Here is a 26,283-nt window from a genome sequence, read left to right as displayed (position 1 = left end):
CCCGCTGCCACCACCACCATTGCTGCTCTGTGGGGCTAGAAAGGTTGGGGATCACTGACATATAGCAACGATTATCAATTCACCAAAGTTTGTTCACAGTTCTATTCCTGAGAGCCAAATTACTGTACATGATACAGCATAAAGGAATAAGAGAGTCAGTTATTGCTAGAATCAGCAGCCAGTCCTTCCCTCATTTCCACTGAATTTACCTCATCAAGTGGCAAACAGATAGATAATTAAAATTAAGACAGACTTTCTTATTCTAGATTATTCTAGTAGAAGTGGGAATTTGTTCACAGTCTCTTTACACCTAGTGGCCAATCTGACCTGCCTCGTCTTCCCCTGGGATGAATTCAGGAAGTTTGTGGATCAATCGCGATGGCTCTTGATAGTCAGCTCCAAGGGGGAATATGCGGTCATAAGTGGAGTTTGATTCTTGTTCACTGGATGGAGTGGAGCTGTTGTGGTGGAGCATATTGGATTCGCTAGGTAGAGAGAGACTCACAGTCATTTCATCATCCAGCATCCGGCGAGAGGCCTAGAAATCAAAAGAAAACACATATGATGCTCATATTCACTATAAATTGATAATGACAGAGTATATTATAGAGCAGATTCTAACATAAGGTGGCATTTCTGCTCAAATAATATTTATGTAAAACAACTTAGAAGCTTCCTATGGTACAGAGTTTTTAATGGGCCAGGTTTCATATTTGCATACTCTTCTGTTCACATACAGTATGATTTCATGGATCACTGATCAGTGACTCAATCAATCACAATTATATCAAGATTCTTTGGGTGCATGAGAAACTTACGTGTACATAAAAAATATGCATGAGCATATTAAGGGCCAGCCGTTCTGAATCTGACCGAACACTGGTAAGGTCTCATATTAAGACCTACCTGGTGGCAATAAAAGCGGCAAAGTGTAACTATTTTTCCGCTCTTATTGCATCATCAGATAATCACCCGGCTGCCCTGTTTAGGGTGACCCGCTCCCTGCTCCACCAGGAAGCGCGGGAGGACCCCTTGGAGGGTAGAGCCGAGGACTTTGTACAATATCTGTATGACAAAATCGCTCAGATTCGGGAAAATTTGGACTCTGACTGGGTAGATTCGGGAGGGAGGATGGAGGCAAGTCTTGAGAATATTACCTGGGAAGAGTTTGATTCTGTGACTCCGGAAAACGTGGACAAGATACTGGGCAGACTGAGCGCAGCCACATGTTTATTGGACCCGTGTCCCTCCTGGCTGGTGCTGGCCTCTCGGGAGGTTACACGAGGTTGGCTCCAGGGGATTATAAATGCTTCCTTGAGAGAGGGTGTCTTCCCTGCTGCCTTGAAGGAGGCAGTGGTGAGGCCTCTCCTCAAGAAGTCTTCCCTGGACCCAGCAGTGTTGGCTAATTAGCGTCCAGTCTCCAACCTTCGCTTCGTTGCGAAGGTTGTTGAGAGTGTGGTAGCACGACAGCTTCCTCAGTACTTGGATGAATCGGCTTATCTAGATCCATTCCAGTCGGGCTTCAGGCCTGGATACAGCACAGAAACGGCATTGGTCGCATTGGTAGATGATCTCTGGAGGGCCTGGGACAGGAGTTGTTCCTCTGTCCTGGTCCTATTAGACCTCTCAGCAGCTTTTGATACCATCGACCATGGTATCATGCTGCACCGGTTGGAAGAGTTAGGGGTGGGGGGCACCGTGTTGCGGTGGTTCTCCTCCTTTCTCTCTGATCGGTCGCAGTCTGTGTTGACAGGGGGGCAGAGGTCAACCCCGAGGCCCCTTGTATGTGGGGTGCCACAGGGGTCGGTTCTCTCACCCCTTCTGTTCAACATTTATGTGAAGCCGCTGGGTGAGATCATCCGTGGTTTTGGGGTGAAGTATCATCAGTATGCTGATGATACTCAGCTTTACATCTCCACCCTGGACCACCCCAATGATGCCCTTAAAGTGATGTCCCAGTGCCTGGAGGCTGTACGGATCTGGATGGGGAGGAACAGACTCAGGCTCAACCCATCCAAGACCGAGTGGCTGTGGTTTCCGACATCCCGATATAGTCAGTTGGTGCCATCACTGACTATTGGGGATGAGTCATTGCCCCCCACGGAGAGGGTTCGCAACTTAGGCGTCCTCTTGGACTCACGGCTGTCTTTAGAAGAACACTTGACGGCTGTGGCCGGGAGGTCTTTTTATCAGGTTCGCCTGATTCGCCAGTTGCGTCCCTTTCTGGATCGGGACTCGTTAAAAACGGTCACTCATGCCCCTCGTCACTTCACACCTGGACTACTGTAATGCTCTCTACATGGGGCTCCCCTTGAGGAGCACCCGGAGGCTCCAGCTGGTCCAGAATGCGGCTGCGCGGGTAGTTATGGGAGCAGCATGGCGCTCCCATGTGGCTCCCCTCCTGCGCGAGCTGCACTGGCTCCCTGTGGTCTTCCGGGTGCGCTTCAAGGTCTTAGTTACCACCTTTAGAGCGCTCCATGGCTTAGGACCGGGGTACTTACGAGACCGCCTTCTGCCACCAATAGCCTCTCACCGCCCAGTACGCTCCCATAGAAAGGGGCTTCTCAGGGTGCCGTCAGCCAAACAGTGTCGACTGGCGGCCCCCAGGGGGAGAGCCTTTTCTGTGAGGGCACCCACCATCTGGAATGAGCTCCCCCCAGAGATACAGAAGATTCCGGATCTGCGCACTTTCCGCCGTGCCCTCAAAACATTCCTGTTTCAGCAGGCCGGCCTGGCCTAACTTTCCCTTTATATTGCTTTTTGATTTTATTTTAAACTGGGATGTCTTGAATTATCTAGGACCAGAGTGTTTAGTATATTTTAATTGGTTTTTATTAACGTTTGTATTACATGTATTTTTATCGTTCGCTGTTCACCGCCCTGAGTCCCTTAGGAATAGGGCGGTATATAAATTTAATAAATAAATAAAATAAATAAATAATAAATAAATAAATAATTTACTTCCCAATTTTTATTAATGACCTTTAGACCAGAAGTTAATTTCATTAGCCAATTTCAATAATATTAATCCATATTGAGCTCTAGCCATTAAACCAGACATTCACTTCATTTATGATATGGGCATTCCTAGCATCTGCCTGTAATCTTACCTTTTCTAACATCTTCTGCCAAAACTGCCTCCAGAGAATGATTACAATGATAGCCACAAGAATAAAGATGATTGCCACTAAGCAGCCAATTAAGATGCGAGTGTTGCTATCATCTACTTTGAGAGTAGGATCTGTTAGAAGAGACAAGGATAATTGTGTATCATACATTTTAGGTGAAATGATGAAAACAAGACAGGAGTTGCCAACCCTTCTGGGATTCCATTCCTCTCTTCCTCCAAATTACCACTAGTAGTTTACCAGACATTTTAAAATGCAATAAATGTGTATCAGTTAACAGGATCCAGATGTCTATTTTGAAGTAAGTCTTTCTATCATAAGAATATTGCAATTTCTCATCAGTCATTGATAACATTTCCCTTTCATGGAAGGTGGATGGATATACAATTTATATTATGAGTTAAATAAATAATAGCAATAGCACTTAGACTTATATACCACTTCACAGTGCTTTACAGCCCTTTCTAAGCGGTTTATAGAGTCAGCATGTTGCTCCCAACAATCTGGCTCCTCATTTTACCGACCTCGGAAGGATGGAAGGCTGAGTCAACCTTGAGCCTGGTAGGACTCAAACTGCCTGGAATACAGCATTCTAACTGCTGCGCCACCACATAATAATAATATACAATAAATCATTTATTAACTAGAAAGATACAATTTTCTCTTACCATGATAACAGGTTTTTTTAATATGAATTTTTGAATTAAATAAATAACTATTACTGTATCCAATCTATCACATAAGTAACAGCTGGACAAGCCTCCAAGCGTAAAGAGACTTTCAATTATTAATAACTAAACTAGTCTAAGCATGCTAACACAGTGCTGGGTGTTAGTATTAGTGATGAGCTAAAAACAGAACAGCATCTTTCAAAATGTTCATTTTTATGTTCATTGTTTGAAGCATAATTTCAGGTATTATTTTTATTTTTTAAATCCAGAAGCAATTGGGGCTAAGACAGTTGACATACAATGCTTTACTGCATAAAATTGCCCTAAAATTAAAAAAAAATAAATAGGGGGAAGTGTGTGTCTTTGAGTCAATTTTTGACTACTTGACAACTTGGCAAGGTTTTTCAGAAGTAGTTTGCCAGCGTCTCCTTCCTAGGCCTGAGAGAAAGTGACTGGCCCAAGGTCATGCAACTGGTTTGTGCTTAAGGTAGGACTAGTATTCACAATCTCCCAGTTTCTACCCTGACGCTGTAAATATTGCACCAATCTGGTTCCCAAGATAATGTCTGGACACCTTTATTTGGCTACTAGATATTGAAGACATGGCAGCAATCACTGCAGTTAAAAGCTTTGCTGTTTTAGTTTAGCACTGGAAGACTTTCTCTCAAGGATTGAACTTTTGCTATTCTATTGGCACCAAAAAGACCTTTTATTATTAAATTTAAAAAAAAAATTATGGGTTGCCTATGTTTTACTGTATTGTTAAATATTTTTTTGGAACAATTCTGTCTTCCAGGAATAAAATGGAGGTATATAAAGGAGCTGCATGAGAATCACATGGCTGTCCTTCTCAATTTCAGTCCTGGGAAAAGATGCTTGTGGTTGACAGGGACATGTATGTGCCCACATACTCTCTGAAACACTTTTTTGCTTTCAAATTGAAACTGCTCCATAATTATTGCTTATTCAATAAACCACCCTACTCCATTTTGTTTCAGATTCTTTTCTCAGCAGTTAAATCATTTATCATGCTGGGGACAGGCCGAGGGGGTATGGAGAAAGTTAGTCTCTCCATAGTCCTAGGAATTTATGATGACACAATTGAATGAAATAGATTTGTAAACTATCTCTATAATATTGTGTTGACTCTTTACCTTTAATTTGTTAAGCACTTGATATTTTACTTACCTCTCAGTAATAGAAAACCTCTGTCTAAGGGCTATAAACCTTTCACTTCAGGAATGGTTCTCAAGAGAAAGATGGATTTCCTTACAGAGGTGTGGAGAGTTACTATTGAAGGCATCAGAAATAGTAAAGAACAGAAGCAAAATAGAAGTGAAAGACTGAAGGTGGTAAAGAAAAAGGTTTTGAGAACCTAAATGACAAAGACTTAAAGTTGGAATCCAGCAATGGGACTTAGAAGTTCCTTTTTTGATAATAGAATCCCTACAATACCTTGTAAATGTGTATGTTTTCATATCTGTACTTCTTTAATACATGGACATTGTTCTATTTTTTCTTTGTTAAGCTTTTTTTCTGGTTTTATAAACATTATCCTTTTACTATTTAGTTTTGTACACAAACATGCACATTAAATAATTGCACCTTCATACCCAATGACACTGATTCTAGGAATATCTCTTAAGTATCATTGAAAAAATAGCCTGGACAACTAATTATTTTTCCCATGATGTTGCACATTTCAAGCTAACACAAAGAGAGGTGAACAACTTTTGAGACTGGTATTGAATGTTGGGAATGTAAGTAAGTAAATTTATTGTTATAACCACAAGTCATAACATAAAGGTAAAGGTAAAGGTTCCCCTCACACATATGTGCTAGTCATTCCCGACTCTAGGGAGCGATGCTCATCTCTGTTTGAAAGCTGAAGAGCCAGTGCTGTCCGAAGACGTCTCTGTGGTCATGTGGCCGGCAGGACTAAATGCCAAAGGCACATGGAACGCTGTTACCTTCACACCAAAGGTGGTCCCTATATTTTTCTACTTGGATTTTTTACGTGCTTTCGAACCAGTGGTGGGTTGCCCCCAGTTCGGACCGGTTCACAAGAACTGGTAGTAAAACTGGTGGGAGGCCCCGCCCTGGATGTTGTCATCAGTGATCTGCACACACAATCCCATTACAAACTGGTAGTAAAGATAAGTAGAACCTACCCGTTTCGAGCTGCTAGGTTGGCAGAAGCTGGGACAAGTAACGGGAGCTCACCCCGTTACGCAGCACTAGGGATTCGAACCGCTGAACTGCCAACCTTTTGATTGACAAGCTCGGCGTCTTAGCCACTGAGCCGCCGTGTCCCTGTCATAACATATAGCATACCATATACTAAGAAAGTGCTATGAGAGCTTCTGAAAAAGGGCTGCCAAGGAGGACATATCAAATTTTAAAGTACCAATTTAGAAAAATATTCCCTTTCACCTCCAATAGCATCCACTCTTACCAGAAGAATCCTGCTATATCAGGGGATCCTGATATAAACACAGACATACAAATTTTGTGGTGCTCAATAAAAATACATTTATGAATATTTGCTTAGAGACCACAACATAGCAATATACATACCATAGGTAGTGGGAGTCACTGAAGACTCAGGAAGGGCTCCAGAATTGTTGTACATAGCTGTATCTAAGAAAAAGGAAAAAGGAAACAGAATAACAGAGTTGGAAGGGAACTTGGAGGTCTTCTAGTCCTACCCCCTGCCTAGGCAGGAAACCCTACACCACTTCAGACAAATAGTTATTCAATATCTTCTTGAAAACTTCCAGTGTTGGAGCATTCACAACTTCTGGAGGTAAACCATTGATGAAGATGTTGAAGAGTACTGGGCCTAAAACAGAGCCTTGGAGTACCCCACTGCATATTTCTCTCCATTTAGATGCAGTTCCATTAAGGACTACATGTTGAGAGCGGTTGGTCAGTCTCGTACGAATCCATCTGGTGGTGATGCTGTCTAACCCACAAACCATTACTCATATTCATAGCATAGTAGAGACAATTGCAAACTTTTGCTTTAAAAACAATGAACCCGTTTGAATGAGCTCAAGTATGTTGGATATCAGATTCAAAGCTGTCTGTTTCAAACTGCATTTGCATTTGCAATGGATATGCTTGTTAGAAAAACAATGCATAAAGGTATAAGTGCACTGGATATAAATCTAATATTTTCTTCAGGGACAAGAAAGGACATCCCACTTTTCTAAGTATTTGCCAACTGACAAGAATATGTAATCACAAATAAAATAAATCTAGCAAACTGATTTCAAATATAATCCATACAAATTTATAATGAACCTAGGATATCTCACATAAAGTAAATTATGGTTAACCATTCAGAAGTACCAAAGTAATGACTGGTCACATCTAGGTTTGACTTCTCCAGGAACAGATGCAATGGAAAATAATCAAAGATACATAGCTGGTAGGAGGAATGCCTCACCAATTGGATGATTCTCCCTTCGTAGAGAAATATAGGTGTCAAAGCTCTCCTATTTAGATTTTACAACAAATGCATACAGGGCAGAGGCAGTGGGCAGACCATCACTGCACATACTTTGCACTGCTATAAACAAATAGACCTAAAGAGTATAACTTGCAGTGTGCAACCTGGTCACAGCCTATGAGGCATTTATCTGAGCCCATCACCAATGAGCCAAAGGAATAGAGGGGGGGGGGCAATATAATTGAAATACAGTGATTTCCAGTTCAAAGCCTGGTGTGAATTAACAAAGGATCTTGGAATGTGTGGGAGTAGGAATACAGATGAGAAGCCAAACTCCCAACAGCAATGTTTATTGCAGATAATGACTCAGTAAAACCAACATGCAACTTCTGGCTGATAGTCCCTTTTAAAGGAAAACTATCAGCCTTTAACCAATAACTTTAAAATATGTCCCGCACCTGCATGGCAGAAGAAAAGTCTCTGCTCACACCTGCATGGACATAACAGATCTCTTGCAAAACTAAAAAACAACAACTGCCTTAGATTTTTTTGATATTTGTGATCATCAAGGCAAGGCAAGGCAAGGCAAGGCAAGGCAAGGCAAGGCAAGGCAAGGCAAGGCAAGGCAAGGCAAGGCAAGGCAAGGCAGGCAGGCAGGCAGGCAGGCAGGCAGGCAGGAAGGAAGGAAGGAAGGAAGGTTGGATTAAGGTTTTTTTCAGTGGAAGATTCTTTTCTTTTCCAAAAAGGGGGAAAGGTTCCTTTCCCAATAGATTTTCTTTAAATGCCTTAATCTAAGAACTTTAGAATGTAATTTGCTTTAGTTGCAGTCTAAAACAGAATCATCTCATTGTGTTTTTATTCACAACACAGTAGTCCCACTATATAAACTTTATTACACTGAAGAGATTTATGCTGGACTTTAAACTAAAAAATGTGTGTCAAATATTTTCTATCATATTAATTTAATATTTTCTATAACATTACACTAAAAAGAAACTATTACATTTATGAAGAAGCAAATAAATTATTTTAATAATATTAATAACAAACAGCATCTAGGCAATCTCTGTTACTTATTTTGCTAAGTATGACAATTATTTACCCACATCTGTTGCTTACTATCAACAGTCTAATAAAGATGGTGAACTTTTGATCCACAGACTGCATGCAATTCTGTAGCCCACCCAAAATATCCCAAGAGAACTGACCAAAATTTGTCAGCAAAATGGCCACATTTTCATGGTGCAATTTTAACTCATTATTCAGAATGTTAGGAGAATTTCATCATGAACATTGGAGCTGCTTGTCACCCTAATGAGCCAGGCTAAGATTCGATATTGGGATAAAACTCAAATATTAGAAATCCAAATCTTTGGTCAAGACAGAAGTGCCTCTTCCGTGCCAAGGTGCTGAGATGACAAAAGGTATTTGACGTAGGTACAGAATTGTAAAAGGGCAAACTGACCCTAAACAGATACATCCTGTTGTTTAATGTTTATTACACCCCACATGTCATGTATATCTTAGAAAAGAAATACTGCTTCCCTTACTGTCCTCTTTACTGCTCTTGAGGTGCCTTTGAGCCCCTTATCTCCTCTTTTATTATGTCTTGAGCTCCGGAGCTGAGAACCTGAGCCTGTGGGAAAAGGGCTGTTATGTCTTTCCTAGAGATAGATTAAAGGGTAACTTCTACGTGTGAAATGTCTCACTCTTTGTAATAACTTTGTCTTTATACTGTATAAATATCTGGCCAAAAGCAGCCATCATTGTTCAGACCCTTTGCTGTCTTTGGACTGTTTGAACCTTGCGCAATAAATTCTTTCCTGCATTGAAGAGCTTGGCCTAGTTCCGTCATTTCTCCTATAACACTAATGAGTCTTGCTCTTATTCCTACTATTTAAAATCTCAGACCGAAGAAGAAATACGAGGCTGAAAGCTTGAGCTGTGTTCTCTCATGCTTTAGCATTTGTCTAACACTCCCCTAAAAGGTGGGGCTATAACTGGGAAGGGAGACTTGTGTTCCAATGTTCATTTTTGGGTCTGTCTAGGTAAGAGATCTAAAGTTACATAATTGGGAAGAGAAGGTTTGATAAGGTTTTCCTCCTCTGAGGTAACGCCATCTATAGAGACCCCCCAAAGTGAGCCTTCTCAGTGATGGCCTCCTTTCTATGCAACAGCTTACTTCCAGATATCCACTCCAGCTTCATCTTATTGAACTGTAAAGACTGCTCATGAAAACATGTGGGGAAGTGAAAGTTTAGTCTACCTTTATGGATGGTACTGTTACAGTATGCTGATTGGGAATGTTTTGTGGAACTATTTTTTTTAAACCCTCTGTTATGGCTTTGTTTTTCCAACTGCTCAGAGCCTGTGGGAATTAAGCAATATAGTAAATCTCCTATCAACATTGATAAAAACAGTGACTGCTATCTATGGAAGCCTAGCATGTGTGAGACATGTCAGCCTGACCTGTATGCATTGGAATGCCTAGTTCAGCAAATTCTTTGTACAACTCAAAAGGAAAAACTGTTTAAGTCTATATTATTTACTAAAATATTTTTCTATTTTGACTCCTTGAGAGGGCCAAAGATCTCGGGGGTGAGGGAGAATTCTGCTGGCAAGGCATTAAGTAGTAGCATTGCAGCAAGCCCTAATCCATAAAATCCAATATAAAATCCACCATTGTTGTTTGTGAACCACCCAGAATCATGTAGGTGATGGTATAGAAATTTGATAAATAAATAATCTGTAACTTTATCTCCAGAATTTATTTATAAGTAACATTTTAGATGAGGCTATCTCTGCCCCTTTTTTAACATCCTGAATTCCCATCATACCTGACTGGAAAGTAATCTCACTGAACATCATCCAGGTATCAGCAAAGTAGAACTGGCATTTGATGGCATTAGCCATCCGATGGAAAAGGGGTACTGTAACAAAGCGAGCACTGGGATTGACATCATCTAGTACCAGTAACGAGGAGACGGTGTTTGGTTCCCATTCATTTGCATCAGAGCGGAAGTAACACTGCACCTCCTTGAAAATCTTTACTCCTTTGGCAAACATATTGTTGCAGTGAACCTGCGTAATAGAGATAGATGTTCTATAAACTGGTCATGTTTATTTACCTCTGAAACCATGATGTGTCCCAACTGTTTCCATTTTTTTACAAGTATGGCTGCTTCATATGCAGCTATAATATAAGATATGCCGGAATACTACGGTATGTCCCTACTTTCCAGTTGAGAGTCAGCCTGTCTGTGAAATTGCAAATTAGGAAAGCAAATTTATATAACTCAAGGGTTTCAATTCATCTATATTTCAGCTTGGTATTCATGCTTATGTGAACACACTAATATGCCAATGATTCATGGGATATTCTGAATTCACAGGAATGTCGCCAGGGTGAACAAATTCATAATTTTCTGTTTTCATTTGTTTTCATTTCTTTTAACTGCACATAAACAAAATTCACTATACAGGGATAAGAAGTTAATGAAAAAGATAGGTACTATTTTTGGATAGAGAGGATCCCTCAACTCTCCATATACTCTAAATAGTATGTGGTTGGCAACCTGAAAGGAATTCTGAATGCAGCTTCAATTTTGACAACTAACCTTCATGGTGGTGAAATTTCTGATTCGGTCAAATTCAAAGGTGATTTCCACATGTCCATTTGTGGTGCTCTCATTGCTCCAACCAACATAGTCATAACCAGGCCATACATGATATTCATGGCTCTGGCTGAAATCATCCAAGCCAGAAACCCCATCTGTTAGCTGTCCTAATCCTTCTGTCATGCTGATGGCAGACATATGAGAAGGGGAAAAAAAGAGGACAAGATTAGCATTTCCTTACTGAATTTCAACAAAATCAGTTTGTCCAAAACTGGTAGCAAAAGGGGATTTTTTCCAAACACAATTAAAATGGGATGGAGTGGTAGGCTGATTTTGCAGAAGCAGAAGCTGAAACATGGAATCCTTAGTGGAAAGTCCATTTAATTAAAGACAGGGAGCCAAAAAGCTGTCAGTGTATAAGAATTTATGAACTGGAATAGCCATAACAACAAGTCAGCCAATGGGAACCATTTGGTGACTGAGACACAGGATTTGTTGTGAGCCATGTCAGATGGCTCAGAGCCTGGGCGTGGCTTAGCTTAACTGTTCTGTGCTTAACTGTTTGTTTGTCTTTGATTGAGTGTTCTGTTCCTTGCTTCTACTTCTTGTCCTTGTTCTTGCTACTTCTTCTTTCTACCAGTTTGCAAGAGCTGCATTGTTCATTGTATGCATGCATCATGTTTTATATTATTGTATATAAATACAATATACATTTCTTCTATAAATGAATCCTGCTGAATTATTTATTTGTGCATTGGTTGGATAGCTACAGACTCTGAAAGGTTATGGGCCCAAGCAGTCCAAATACACAGTAAGACTGAACTTGTAATGAAGCTGGGGGACAGCCTGTGTTATAAGTAAAAGAGAACAAGGCTGAGAAGGCTTGCAGGATGGCTGTTGATTTCAAGGAGAGCTGTCTGCCTCCTTGAAAAATTTTATTATTTGGGCTGCAAAAATTGAATGTTTCCTGAAGGCTAAGGAGCTCTGGGATATTTTATTAATCCACCGCAGGCACCATTAGCATCTGCAGATCAAAAGCAGCATGATAAGGTACTACAAGACTAGCCCACTGACAATGCCACCATCCAGGCATTCAAGAAAGCCCTTTGCGATGATGAATGGTTCAAAACCCATAAAAACAACTGCTTGATTAAAAATGACTTAGCTTGGGAAGGAGGAAAACTGTATGTTCCACAACCCAATGCCTGGACCTTATGAAAAGATGCCACGGTTCCAGACTAGCAGGACATTTTGGGTTTGTAAAAACTCTGCACCTCATCAAAAGACAGTTTTGGTGGCCATCCCTGAAAAAGGACATAGAAAGCTATGTGGCCAGCTGCCCTGTTTGTGCTGCAGCTAAAAGATGGCAAGGAAAATTCCCCGGACTTTTGCAGGTCATAGCTGAGCCTTCAGCACCCTGGAGAGAGATCTCTATGGACTTCATTGTCGAACTGCCTGAAAGCACTGGAAATACAGTCATTTAGGTCAGTGGTCCCCAACCTTTTTATCGCCGCGGACCAATCAGCCTTTGATAATTTTACCGTGGCCCGCTGAGCGCGCGCAGGGGTGGGGGCTTTGGGCCACACGTGCGTACCTGCGCGGGGCTCTCTTCCCTGGAGCCTTTGCGCACGGCCCAGGAGCTTTTGCGCACGGCCCAGGAGCTTTTGCGCACGGCCCAGGAGCCTTTGCGCTGCAGCGTTCATGTCCCCCGGCCGCTGTGCGGCCCGGTGCCAGGTACTCCACGGCCCGGCACCAGTCCGCGGACCGGGGGTTGGGGACCACTGATTTAGGTAATAAGAGACCCATTCTCCAAACAGGTCCATTTTATCCCCTGCCCAAGAATCCCAACAGCTAAGGCATTAGCAAAAATGTTCCTGGTTCATATCTACCATCTCCATGGAGCTCCCCAAATGATTATTTCTGACAGGGAAGTTCAATTCTCAGAAAAACCTATGACTGAAAATCCACTAGAAAAAAATTGAGCGAGGCCTCCCAGTCATCAAGCTCAAGTTATAACAACAAACTGTTTGAGCGATGTTATGGTATTGAACACTGATATGAAGCCTTTTCATATTTCCTGGATGCTCAAGGTAAAATAGGTGGGAAATGCTACAAAGTGAGCTGTTTCCCCAGACATTAGTAGAAATATGGTAATGTCCAGTGGTGGGTTGCTACCAGTTCTTCCCAGATCGGGCGAACTGGTAGCAGTGGCAGCGGGAGGTTCCACTCACCCACCTGGACATCTCTGCGCATGCACAGAAGCAATGTGCACATGCACACGAGTGCACATGCGCCTGCGAGCAAACCGGTGCCAACGGGATTTGAAACCCACTACTGGTAATGTCCAAGTGAGAGAGATGCTGATGCAGTCTTGCAAATGTATGAAGAATATGTGCTGAGTGACGTTTTCTTTGGCAGCTGCAAGAGAGTTGGATATGGTGCAACAAGGAGAACCACAAGATGTAGGAAGACAGGGAACTCTGGTTTTGAAGTCTTTAAAAGTTTTTTAGTTGTTTTCTTAGCATTTCAGTATTTATTTTATTTATTTATTCAGCTTATTTATTCGGCTTATATGCCGCTCTATCTCACAATGGACTCAGGGCGGCTCACAACAATAAAACACAAGCCACAATAAAAATAAAGACTAAAATCTAAAAAATTTAAAATTAACCCATTAAAACCTTTAAAACCCCATCATCAGACCAGGTCAAGGGATTTGAAAAGCCAGGTTTTTAATTCCCGGCAGAAGGTGCGAAGGTCGGGCGCTAGTCGGAGCTCCAAGGGGAGTTGATTCCAGAGGGTGGGCGCCCCAACCGAGAAGGATCTACTCCTGGGGGCTGCCAGCTGCCACCGACAGCACCCTGAGTAAGCCCTCTCTATGGGCGCGAACCGGGCGATGGGATGTTGTTGCTGGCTGTAGGTGGTCCACCAAATATCTTGGTCCTAAGCCATGTACGGCTTTATAGGTCAACACCAGCACCTTGAATCTCACCCGGAGGGCAACCGGTAGCCAATGCAAACTGCGCAGGAGGGGTGTAACATGGGAGTATCGGGATTCTCCCATCACAACCCACGCGGCTGCATTTTGCACCAGCTGAAGCCTCCGAGTGGTCCTCAAGGGCAGCCCCATGTAGAGAGCATTGCAGTAGTCAATCTGCAAGGTGACCAGCGCATGAGTAACTGTGCGTAGGGCATCTCGGTCCAAGTAGGGACGCAACTGGCCCACCAGACGTATCTGGGCAAATGCCCCCCTGGTCACGGTCGTTATCTGGTCTTCTAAGCTCAACCATGAATCCAGAAGGACGCCCAAGTTGCGCACCCTGTCTATAGGGGGCAAAACTTCACCCCCTACAGTCAGCGATGGCACCTCTCCCCTGAACCGAGATGCCGGTACCCACAGCCACTCGGTCTTGGCTGGGTTGAGTTGCAATTTGTTTCTGCCCATCCAGACCCGTACCGCTTCCAGGCACCGGGCCATCACATCGAGGGCATCACTGGGTTGGTTCGGGGTGGAAATATAAAGCTGAGTATCATCAGTGTACTGATGATACCTCACCCCAAAGCCACGGATGATCTCCCTTAGCGGTTTCATATAGATGTTGAACAGGAGAGGTGAGAGAACTGACCCCTGAGGCACCCCACAGGTGAGGGGCCTCAAAGTCGATCTCTGCCCCCCCGCCAACACCGCTTGCGTTCGACCTGAGAGGTAGGAGGAGAACCACCGTAAAACAGTGCCTCCCACTCCCAACCTCTTGAGGCGATGCAGCAAGATACCGTGGTCGACGGTATCAAATGCCGCCATAAGATCCAGAAGGACCAGAACAGAGGAAAGACCTCTGTCCCGGGCCCTCCAGAGATCATCCACCAGTGTGACCAATGCCGTCTCCGTGCTGTATCCAGGCCTGAAACCCGATTGGCACGGGTCCGCTTCATCCAGGACCAGCGGGAGCTGACGTGCAACCACATTCTCAACAACCTTCGCTAAAAAGCGAAGGTTGGAGACTGGACGAAAATGATTTAATACAGCTGGGTCCAAGGCTGGCTTCTTGAGGAGGGGCCTCACCACCGCCTCCTTTAAGGCAGTCGGGAAGTTTCCCTCCCTCAAAGAAGCCGCTATCACCGCCTGGATCCAGCCTCGTGTCACCTCCCGGGCCAAATAAACAGCCAGGAGGAACATAGGTCCAACACACAGGTGGTCGCACTCAGCTTCCCCATGATCCTGTCCACTTCCTCTGGGGTAACAGAATCAAACTCTTCCCAAAACACAGGACCCGCTGTCTCACCCCCGTCTGACTCTGTCCAGTCAGAGTCCAAGCCATCCCGAATCCGAGCGATTTTGTCCGACAGGTGCTGACCAAACTCCTCGGCTCGTCCCTGTAAAGGATCTTCCCTCACCCTCTGATTTAAGAGGGAGCGGGACACCCTGAACAGGGCAGCTGGGCGATTCTCTGCAGACGCGATGACATCGGTGAAGTAGCGGCGCTTTGCTGCCGCCAGCTCCACCAGGTAGGCCTGTGTGGTCAACCTTAATTGAAATTGGTCGGATTCGGAATGGCCCGCTCTCCAATAGCTCTCTAGGCCTTGTCTACGCCGCTTCATCTCCCGGAGCTCCTCGGTAAACCAGGGAGCCGGCCGGGATCTGTGACAAGTCAGAGGCCGCAAAGGAACGACCCAGTCCAGAGCCCCGGTAGCAGCCTCTTCCCAGGCCTCTACCAGGGTCGTGACTTGGGCGTGGGAGAGAGAGAGAGGGATCATCCCAAGCTCCTTCTGGAACCTCTCAGGGTCCATCAGGCGCCTGGGGCGGAACCAGATGGTCGGTTCCGCCTCCCAGAGAGGAGGGGCGGCGTAATGGAAGCCTAGCCAAAGGAGATAATGGTCGGTCCATGACAGGGAATAAATAGTAGGAGATCCCCCACCGAACTCATCTCACCACTGCTCCGAGACAAAAAGCATATCGGGTGTGTGCCCCCCCCATGAGTCGGGCCCTGGATAATCTGGGTCAGGTCCATAGCTGCCATGGAAGCCATGAACTCCCGAGCTACACCCGATGCCACACCCAGGGACAGCAGATTGAAGTCCCCCAGAACAATAAGTCTGGGAAATTCCACCACCAGCCCCGAGAGGGCGTCGAGCAGCCCGGGCACCTATATTGTATTTGATTTTTTCTTATTTTCTTTTTATCTTGTAAATTTTGATATAAAAGTCTATACAAATCTGTTAAGCAATGGTAATAAATGATATTGATAGTGGGGTTTATTATTTATCAAGTTAATCACAGTGATATAGGAATAGAATAAAATATTTCTTTTAGCTAGGGCTGATTATCTTTTTTTATTTTAAAAGCAATTTATGGAAGAAAGGGTTTTGGAGGCCACTCCCACCATCCTAGAGATTCATAGACACTTGTAGATAGCATTTGCAAAAGAGCCTGATGTCCCCTTGTGACTCCTATATACAGGTAATCCTTGATTTATGATTGTAATTGAGCCCAGAATTATGGTTACAAGTCATGCCAGTTGTTAAGTGAGTGACTATGTGACCATGACTGATTTTATGACCTTTTTTTGCAGTGGTCACTTACTAAACATGTACTGTAAGTTAAGCAAACCTATTGCCCCGAAAGGGTATTTTTTTGCCAGAAACCAAAATTATTCCAGCAAAAAAAAATGTTGTAAATCATGGTCACATAACTGCTGGATGCTGCAAATGGGTATAAATGCAGGCCAGTTGCCAAAATGAGATCACATGACTGCAGGGCGGGGGCAGCCATTAGAACTTCAAAGCTGGGTGATAAGTAATACTGGGGAGGTTGCTAAACAAACAGCCATTAAGCAAGGATTATTTGTATTAATATTGTAAGATCTCTTTGTTTCTCTTTCTGTCACCTCATAACATTTTTTTCAAATGCATATTTTGTATTTATCAGATTTATAATGGTATATAAGTATGGCAGTTTTTAGTTGTTGTTTTTTTTACAAATAACTGAGTTTTAGCCTACATAAAATGCACATTTGGAAATAAGGATGGTTGCACTGAACACAAGATGTCTCCCTAATCATCAAAATCATATGAAGGTGCCAGAAAGCCAAAACCTTCTGTAAAATACTGTAGTTACATTTTATATTTTACTTCTATTTTTCACATTTAAACACTGGACAATTTTGCTCAAACATTAATATGGTCTAAAAGTTTTCTCTCTCCCTCATTGGACATATGAATAGAGAACTCACCTATAACCATCATAGATTGAATCATTCAAGTAAATCATGTTGCCATCGGGTAGAACTAATTGTTGCCCTGCTGGAGTGTTATATGAAACCAACCCATCTGTAGAGGAATAGAAGTAGAGTTACTTTTGTTGTTTCTTTTTTCCAACATTTTATTAAAAGGCATAAGCTTTGTGAATTACAGCTTACTTCTTTAGATGCAGAGAATGGCTAGACCAGTTATGGCTAACCTTTTCCAGACCAAGTGCCCAAAGCACGCATGCGCCCCCCCCAATTGCAATGCGAGTGTGGCCCCCTTGCATGCGCCCCTCCCCCCATACATGTGCGCACAGCCTCCATGCATGCGCAGCAGAGACCCGAAGATCAGCTGGCTGGCAGGAGGTGCGCGCACATGCGCAGCAGAGCTGAACTGGGGCGACAGCTCGCGTGCCATCACGGGGCTGGACTGATGTAAGTTTAAATTATAAAATATACAAAAAGTATGAAGGCTATTGCTTAACGCATTGTAAGCCACCTGAGTCTCTAGAGAAGGGCGGCATATATAAATCAAATCCCCCAAAAAAAAATTGGAGGGGGGGAGGAAGGAAAAATAGGTTGGTTATGAAATATAGGTTAGATGCAAGACAGATTATAAGTACCTTATCAATTAATGTGTAATTTAAAAATATTCAATATATCCAGTTGAAATATTTTGCTTCATGTTATAATTGTAAGTGAAGTGTTCTTCTCCTTTAATTATAATCTCTAGTGTCCAATTTTAAAATCTTATCATATTGAGTTTTCCTATGGGAAGGATTCTTTATAATTAATTCCAAAATCTTATTTCAAATTTATCTGGACCTTCTTTCTTTTTGTATAATTTAATAAATCCAGCCTCTGCACAAAGATAATACATTTGTTTTTTGCCTTTTAAATTGTTTCCATTCCACATACTTCCTTAGCACTGAAAAAACTCCTTGGATGAGAAGCAAAATGTTTTCAAAGAAAAAAACCAAGGAAGCCCAATTGCCAAACCACCATTGGAACTACCAGTAATATAAAAGAATTAGGATTTGGGCATTAACAAAATAGTATGTCAACCAATCACTGCAATGATGATCAAACATTAATATAGACTAGATATTGCTACAGTGATGTAGTGATGTTACAATGTTCTAGAACAAAATCTTCAATTTGTATTTTTCCTGTACCAATTCAATTAACACTTGTAGGACACTTAATAGCAAAAAAAAGAGGAAAACTCTCCCAAGAACCTAGTGTCGGTCAATACTCTAGTTATCAATGATTAAGAGACACATCACATGAAAAATGGACATCATTTTACAGTACAGTGAAGGCGAACCTATGGTACACATGCGCGAGGTAGCATGCAGAGCCATCTTTCTGGGCACGTCAGCTGTCACCCAACTCACCTACAGCTATGCGCGTGCCTCAGCTGGTGTTTGGGCCTCCGGTGCCCATGTGCACAATTCAGGGGACCCAGCTGGTCTTTGGAGCTCTTCTGTGCATGTGCGAATGTTTGTGCATGCATGTGAGAGTACTTGCATGCAGCGCACGCATGTGTAGATGATGTTCATGCACATGCATTGTGCATGTGAAAACCGTGCACAAGCACAGTGTGTTGCATGCGCACTGCACGGGGGCACGTGTGAAAGCCGCACACATGCGCAGATGGTATGGTTGCACATGCAGCGCATGGGGGGCATGTGTGAAAGCCGTGCACATGTACAGATGATGCAGTTGCACATGCAGTGCATGGGGGAGGAGCCGCATGTTAGCATGGATAGCATGCGCACACAAAGTGCACGAAGCACGTACCTGTTCGGCACTTGGTGAATAAAAGGTTCGCTACCATTGTCATAGTATATTTCCTGGCAAATGTAAGTCCAATTTCATTCCACAGCACCAACATGCATTATGTTCCTTGAATATCCAGGGGTGGCAATGGGAATCTACTCCATCACACACACATACAACACACACGCCCTCTAGCTGGTTCTTCCTGGGCAAATCAAGACTATCTGTAAAAATCAGCTTCTGTTTACACTTATAGAACAATATTTTTTGTGCTTATCTCTGTATAGGAAGGTTGTACTTGCATTCCACACAGGCAGAGAGTAGGCTTGATTTTCTAGATCTGTTACTATTCATGATTAATGTCAGTATTATTTTTAATTTATTGTATGTTTATTGCTGGTCGAGGACCGTAATAAAGTTTTATTCTATTCGATTCCTATTTGATTTTCTAGATCAGTGTTTCTCAACCTCAGCAACCTTAAGATGTGTGGACTTCAGTTGAGAGTTAACGTCCACACATGTTAAAGTTTGTTGAGGCAGAGAAACACTAGACAATTTCGCAATGCACATCTCTGCAAACATCAACCTTTTGCATCTTTTAGCCTATTGACAATTTGGGTCTTAGGACCTCTCCTTTATCCATCTGCTGTTCCCTGACTGAAGTATTCTTTCAGCATGAATCCTCTTCAAAGGTTGTTGTGCTTACCCAACCAAACACAACCATACAGCTCGACTCTGAGACACACATTTGTAGAGTGATCAGTCACTGGGATAAAGCGAATGAATCGCCCAATAATAGGTGGCTCCAGGTCCTTGAGGACAATGTCATATGGATTAGTGTTTCCTTCAAGTACCTGACGAGAAGAAAAGGAAATGAAAGACAGAGGAGAAGGTTATTGGCCAATAAGCATGAGCAGAAGGAATTTAGTCATGCTAAATTATCAACTGTCATCTAAATATGTATGAAGATAACATAGCATATTTCCATTTGGTTCAATTCAGGGCATTTCCACATGAGCAGCTGGTACCAGTCTGGGCCCAGTTATGCAATATTGGCTAGTTTTAAAGAAACTGAGCTTTTTTGTTTTATTTTGCCACAATTTATTTGAAACCAGAGCAAAACATTTTTTTTGTCACACTGACTTTGTTGTGTCAGCTCTGCCAGAGCTTATAAAAACTGGGACAGCCAATACACTTTCATCCAATCATTCAGAAGGTACATTCTGAACACTCCAGAAGCCTGGAAAGGGAGATGGAAGATAATCTAAATTAGCAAACTAATCTTTGCTCACTATTTTGACCAGTAGTTGATGGGCTCCTATAGAACTCCTCTATCATCTTGCCAAGTCTCCATGATATACTATAGTTGCCCTATAATGTCCCTATATAACATAGTGACTCTGATTTTTATATATGATATTAACATAGATTAAGTGTGTGTATATAAGAATATATATATATATATTGCCCTGAATATATATATATTCTGAGGTTTTCGCGGGTGTTTGTATGTAGGTCTTTGGTTATTCGTGTTTTCTCCCACGTAAAATTGGAGGTGTCTTGGCAACGTTTCGACGAAGTCTCATTCGTCATCTTCAGGCTGGTGTTTTCGGCTTCGTGCTTCTAGGAGCAATGTGTGTGATCGCAGCTGTTTCTTCTTTTTAACTGCCAGTGGGGGTGTGAACTGATTGGGTGGGAGCTTGGCTGTGTTCTGATTGGGTGGAGGTGTGTTCTGATTGGTTGGCGGTTTGGCTGTGCTCTGATTGGATGGGGGGTTGGCTGTGCTCTGATTGGATGGGTATGTGTTCTGTTTGGGTGGGGGCTTGGTTGTGCTCAGGTTAGTCTGAGTAGCAGGGGGATTTGAGCTGGTGAGCTGTGTTGCTGTTGTTTGGCTTCATGTTCATGGCCGTGCTACCTCTTCATGGTGGGTGTCAGTCTGCTTCATGTATGGATTGGAGGGGTTTAAAGTGGCTAATGATGCAGCTGTGGTCTGGCTTCTGGTCCGTGGTCATGCTTCATCATCAGTGTGGGTTTGAGTCTGCTTTCTGCGTGGATGTGTGGTGGTTATATCCTGTGTGGCTCTCATGAGTGTGGGTCTGGTGTCATTCTTTGTATTAGGGACTTGTTTGTCAATAAGGGTGGGTTTCCAGCCATTTCCAGCCGAAAACACCAGCCTGAAGATGACGAATGAGACTTCGTCGAAACGTTGCCAAGACACCTCCAATTTTATGCGGGAGAAAACCCAAATAACCAAAGACCTACATACACACACACACACACACACACACACACATATATATATATATATTTGGATTATGTGCCAGCAAATTGGTGTTGACTCAGTGACCACTGACCACATAGATTGACCTCCTCCAAAACAATTATGTCTCCAAACCTGGCTTTTCAGATGCTTCCAGTACATCCATCACTGCTGTAATTGAGATCACCAGTCTTGTGGCTGGTAGTCATCTTTCTTTCACTCCCAAGATTATGGCCCTCTCAAGGGAGCCAGGGTTTTGCATAAGGTATCCAAAATATAGAGGAGTTACTATGACTTTTTCACAAACATAAATAAATATTTTCTTAGCATTACATATAAACTGGCTCACTTTCCAGTTTTGGGAATTTTTATCAGTTTTATCAGAATGTTGAAAATCCATTATAAATTGGTCTTCATGCTGAAAGACCAGATTGCACATTAGGAGACCCATGATTAATCTGAATATTTTTTTAAACTATAGGAACAAGGAGATTACTCAATTAATAAAATCCCCACCCTGCATGACATTTTCTTTAACTCCAGTGCTCTGTAAGAACTTGGTACCCATGAAATACTTAGACCTCATCTCCCATTGTTCATAGTGATCACATCTGATGAGAGTTGAAATCTAAAATATCTAGAGTACACTAGATTATCTGCTTCTATCCTGCACCATTTTCCTAAATCTAATATAGTGCCCGTTTGATAGTGTTCTTCTCTAGAGTTCTTCCATTATGAAGGAAACAGAAGCTAAAATGTAATTTGGATCAAATAAATTATGGAGAACATCCTGCATCTTCTCTATTAAGCATTTCATGGGCAGGAATTTTGTTAAAACATATAGTCAAATAATTTCTGTGGTCTGAAGTGGAATGATTGAGTTATAGGTTTTCTACCATGGTGAAAATTAGGCTGTTTTCCTTTTGCAGATCTACAGCTCCCACTGCTGGAATAATAACAGTTGAGTGTGAATAAAACAGACTACTAACCACAAAAAAAGAAACAAGCAAGTCACCACAATCATATTATATGAATTACCAGTAATATTTGGAGCCAACCAGGCTCCCTTTCTACTCTAAGGTGGGGATGGCAGAAATGTCTGCAAATGGTGTGTGTGTGTGTGTGTGTGTGTGTGTGTGTGTGTGTGTGTGTGTGTGTGTTGGTTGTGGGTATGAAAGAGAGAGAGAAAAATCAAGATGGTACCTTGCCTTTTTCCCTGTGCAAACAGGGCAGAACTTTCATTACCTGGTTGTGGTTACCATCTGTTAGCCCTTTGAGGTAGACCAGTCTAGGGAACTAAAGTTATACATGCTAATCCTACTTTTATTATAACGTTATTGTTATCGCAAGTCTGAATGTACTTACTCCCTCCCTCTGTTTATCTGGGTGAAAATTAGGAAATATCTTGCCTGAGATGCTCTTTCAGTTTACATTTCTGCTCTGGACTCAGATTTTATTCATTCATTCATTCTGTAGTCTTTATTTCTTTTAATTGAGTCCAGGGTAGGAAAAAGTGGACCTTGTCTTGATTGCTACTCTTCCTATACCTCAAAGTTATTCCTTCTGCCCATGACACCACCTTGATTTTTTTGAATCCCCTCTAAAGACATCTCCCCCTCACTGATGAAAGTTCAACATGAGATCAAAGTAAGTGTTCACTTCTTCAACCCAAGGATTAAAAACATCAGTTATGCCATGAACACTTGGCATAAATTTTGGACACACTAGTTAAGCACCATCATACATTATTTAAGCCTGTCCTTTATAGAGCTAACTCAAACAGCTGCTCACAGTTACTTTCAGTTAATAGTGATCACAGATCAGTCCAGAGTTTCTATTGTGGAACTCACAGTGAAAATCATGGACATTCTGCATTCAGAAACAAAATGTTTAAACATTTCATCCAAGTTCATCAATTGTTAATATTTCTTGAAAATCACAGCTATGTTTAACAGAAACTATTTGATAACAGCTAATATACATTTTATGCTAGCAGTAGCTCTGCCTTCTTTAGTCTTCAGAATTAGATAGGTTGCCTCCCATTTAGAGACAGAAAATAAATAAATAAAGCCTAAAAACAGTTCAGTCTTTAAATACAACCAGATGTTTCATGCTTAATAATGGACAATTACAATAACATCACAATCCCCTTTTCTTCCTTTCTTACCTGCCTTCCATGCCTGTTTTGCCAAGAAATCCAGCGAGTGCCATCCCGGCTGTAATTAATTTTGTACATTGGAGCAAATTCATTGCCATGGCCTCCTGCATGTCGGCCTTGTGTCCCTACTAAGGTGATAAAATGCAACTCATGTAAATCAACCTCCAGGAACTCTTTGAGATCATCGGGCTCCACAGGGACTTCAGGGCACCATGCACCATCACCATCTTCTGATCCTAGTCTAAGGAAAAGCAAAGGGGAAAAAATGGCTGTTCTTGTCCATCATCCCAAAGCTATATCTTTATCTTTCAAGCCTCTATGCATTACCAACTATGTTGTACTATGTTGTTGCCTCATTATCTGAAGAGCAGGCCCAGAACTTCTTTTTTCAGTGCTTTTGTGTCCCCGGCACATCCATATGACCCAAGCTTCTCAATTCCCATTCAGCATGAATTCATGGCAATGATGTTAATGGAAGGAACATGACAAGATAAACACAAGACTGGGAACTAAAACCCTAGTTTGAAATGTGAGATCAACTGACAAGTCTAGAACTACAAGGATATCATGAGGTCCAATTATTGTATGTTGTCCAAATGCTTGTACTGAATGATTTTCAACTTATTCCAGCTAATTGCAGCAAAATGCAAACAACTCAGTAGACAGCATAATGACTTTTTTAGGCTCTTAAACTTAATTAACTGAAATCTCTAAAACAACACGTGAAGGCCCAGATCTAAGTACGCAATATGAAACTGAAACTGATGAAGTATGAAATGTTAACTATATGTTGAAATTGGTGCTTTCTATTGTATCATGTTTGCTTCCATTTTATTTGTTCCTGAAAGTACTTAAACAAAATAAAGTCAACTAGGACACAGGGTTTGTCAGGTTCCCCAAAATGTATCTAAGGCCACATTGTTTCATGTTCATGCCCAGCATCGATAGGGAAAGTGTGAAAAGAGGACTAAGGCATCCCAAAACTACAAATACTTCTTTTGTAGCTCAGAAAACAAAACTCCTTCATTCATAATGATGCTGATAATCAAGGGCCAGATTTTTATTTACAATATCCAAAAATTAAAGCAAAAGATAATTTGAAAAATTTTTAAAATTTTATATATTTGTTGAGGGGGCTAAGCCATGGATACTGTAGTCATCAGCCTAGCCATGCTAATTTCTTATCATAACTCTAAACCTAACCCTAAACTACTTATCTGGATACTATATTGTAAAACTTCTGAATTAACTAAAAACATTTATAGCCTCAAGCAATCTGGTACATCAGTCTAGCTGGCTAAGACACCCAGGTTCCTATCCTTCTTACCTTCCATACTTGGCTGCTGTGGATTCCGACCATTGGCTTGAAGCAGAAATGTCTTCATCAGGGATGTGCCCACCTGACATACCTAAGGGGTAGCGACAAATAGCTGCAGAAGAAGAGATAGGAAGAGGATAGAAAGATATATCATTCACTTATAAATGAGTAGTGAGAATTTAAACCTCCCTGGCAGACCCCCTTTTCTTCTTCCAGAAAATTCCCAATAAAAGGTTTTTGATAGGCTGTTACCAGTAAGGCCAGACTTTTAACCTCAGTATAGCTGGGGATGGAGGAAAGTTGGCCCCTTTACCCAGAACAGCTCTGCTCAGCTTTCAGTAAACAGAAAGAAAAAGGTTTGGGGATCTGTTATGGACTCCGAGAGTGAAGGAGAGGAGTTGGCAAGGCCTCCCTCTCCAGGACCCTCCTCTCTGGCAATGCCTTCGGTGTCCGCCAAAGGGCAAGAGATAGGGCCGGGGCCAAGCACGTCCACGCAGCCACAGATGGACAGTGATGAGGGTAATGAGTCTTGGCTGGATCCATGCCAGCGTCGCAGAGATAAGTGCGTGCAACAGAAGAAAAGGCGTGCCCGAGGGAGCGTGGTGGCCAGTCAAACCTTGTGACGAACAAAGCTGAAAGCTTCCACGCCATTCTGCATTGCTGGACTTTTTGCTATAGACTTTGCTGGATTATCTCTGGACTTGATTGACCCCATAATTATTGAACTGTTTCTTTTGATGTACCAGGAGTGGGGAGAAGTTATCTCTCCTCTTCGTAAATAATAAACTCTTGGCAGGAAGCCACTAGGTTGTTGCCAAATTCCGTTATCATAAGGAAAAGGATTTTGCTGACTAGTTTGGTCTTTAACTCTTGAACGTCTGTTGGTGTGTGTGTGTGTGGTTGGGGACAGAACAGGATCTTGCTGCCCAAAATGCAGAACTTAGTAACACTTATTGAGCCAATCTTGAGTACAAAGCATAGCAATTATAAAAGCACAGCCAAGTTGGTATAAGGTGGCAAAAATCAGGGGACAGCATCTTTTCTGATTAATGCTTTCTATTTAAAGGCATGTGCTTTTGTAAGCTGCAGCTCACCATCAGATGTATAAAGTGGCTAAACTGATGTAGTATTTAAATTGGGATTGTGGGGAAGGGAAGGGAAGATATGTTGGTTAAGCAAATTATATGCAAGACAAATTGCAAGTACCTTTTCATGTAACAATTGTAATGTGTTAACAACTCATTGTGTTTTCTGAGATGACCTGAAACCTTTTGATGTATGTGAATTCAGCAATTTCTTGCTTAGTGGTGGTTTTAAAGTTGTGCAATCTTCAAATAGGAAAGTTTTAATAAGAAATTGCCTCATAAAATTAGTCACATCATATTTTAGCTATGTAAAGAAATTTATTCAGAAAACGGAAATATAAAAAACAACAACAGGAAGCAACAATTACATTCACAATTCACAATTGGAAATAAAATGAATATTATCAATATAGCTAACCTAGTTATTTATGGCCTCCTTTTTGGGTTTTAGCACATATCTTTTGCAGAGGGGTAGATAGTCGGAAGAGATATTTTGGGCCTTGTATTTTGATGTTCATAGACATGACATCTTGTTCTTTCTTCTACTGTTCTGAACACTTACTTATAC

The 26,283-nt window shown here is 42.0% G+C and overlaps 1 protein-coding gene across 1 annotated transcript in view; it reads right to left on the bottom strand.

The window, feature by feature from the left end:
• The window catches only part of DDR2 (discoidin domain receptor tyrosine kinase 2), a 63,946-nt gene that overhangs the window by 18,992 nt on the left and 18,671 nt on the right, over positions 1–26,283 (bottom strand). Inside the window, exons 4-12 of the mRNA XM_070939211.1 lie at positions 24,640–24,742; positions 23,322–23,553; positions 19,601–19,748; positions 17,101–17,197; positions 10,871–11,054; positions 10,091–10,334; positions 6,377–6,439; positions 3,111–3,241; positions 328–538 (exon numbers count right to left, since the gene is read on the bottom strand). Coding sequence (XP_070795312.1) covers positions 328–538; positions 3,111–3,241; positions 6,377–6,439; positions 10,091–10,334; positions 10,871–11,054; positions 17,101–17,197; positions 19,601–19,748; positions 23,322–23,553; positions 24,640–24,742 — 1,413 coding nt within the window. The remainder of the gene's footprint in view (positions 1–327; positions 539–3,110; positions 3,242–6,376; positions 6,440–10,090; positions 10,335–10,870; positions 11,055–17,100; positions 17,198–19,600; positions 19,749–23,321; positions 23,554–24,639; positions 24,743–26,283) is intronic.

This window comes from Pituophis catenifer, unplaced genomic scaffold, assembly GCF_029215685.1.
Source record: "Pituophis catenifer annectens isolate HBS135680 unplaced genomic scaffold, rPitCat1.0.hap2 SCAF_3, whole genome shotgun sequence".
NCBI lineage: Eukaryota > Metazoa > Chordata > Lepidosauria > Squamata > Colubridae > Pituophis > Pituophis catenifer.
The sequence above is the reverse complement of the archived record's forward strand: the minus strand, read 5'-3'. Positions and strand labels throughout refer to the sequence as shown.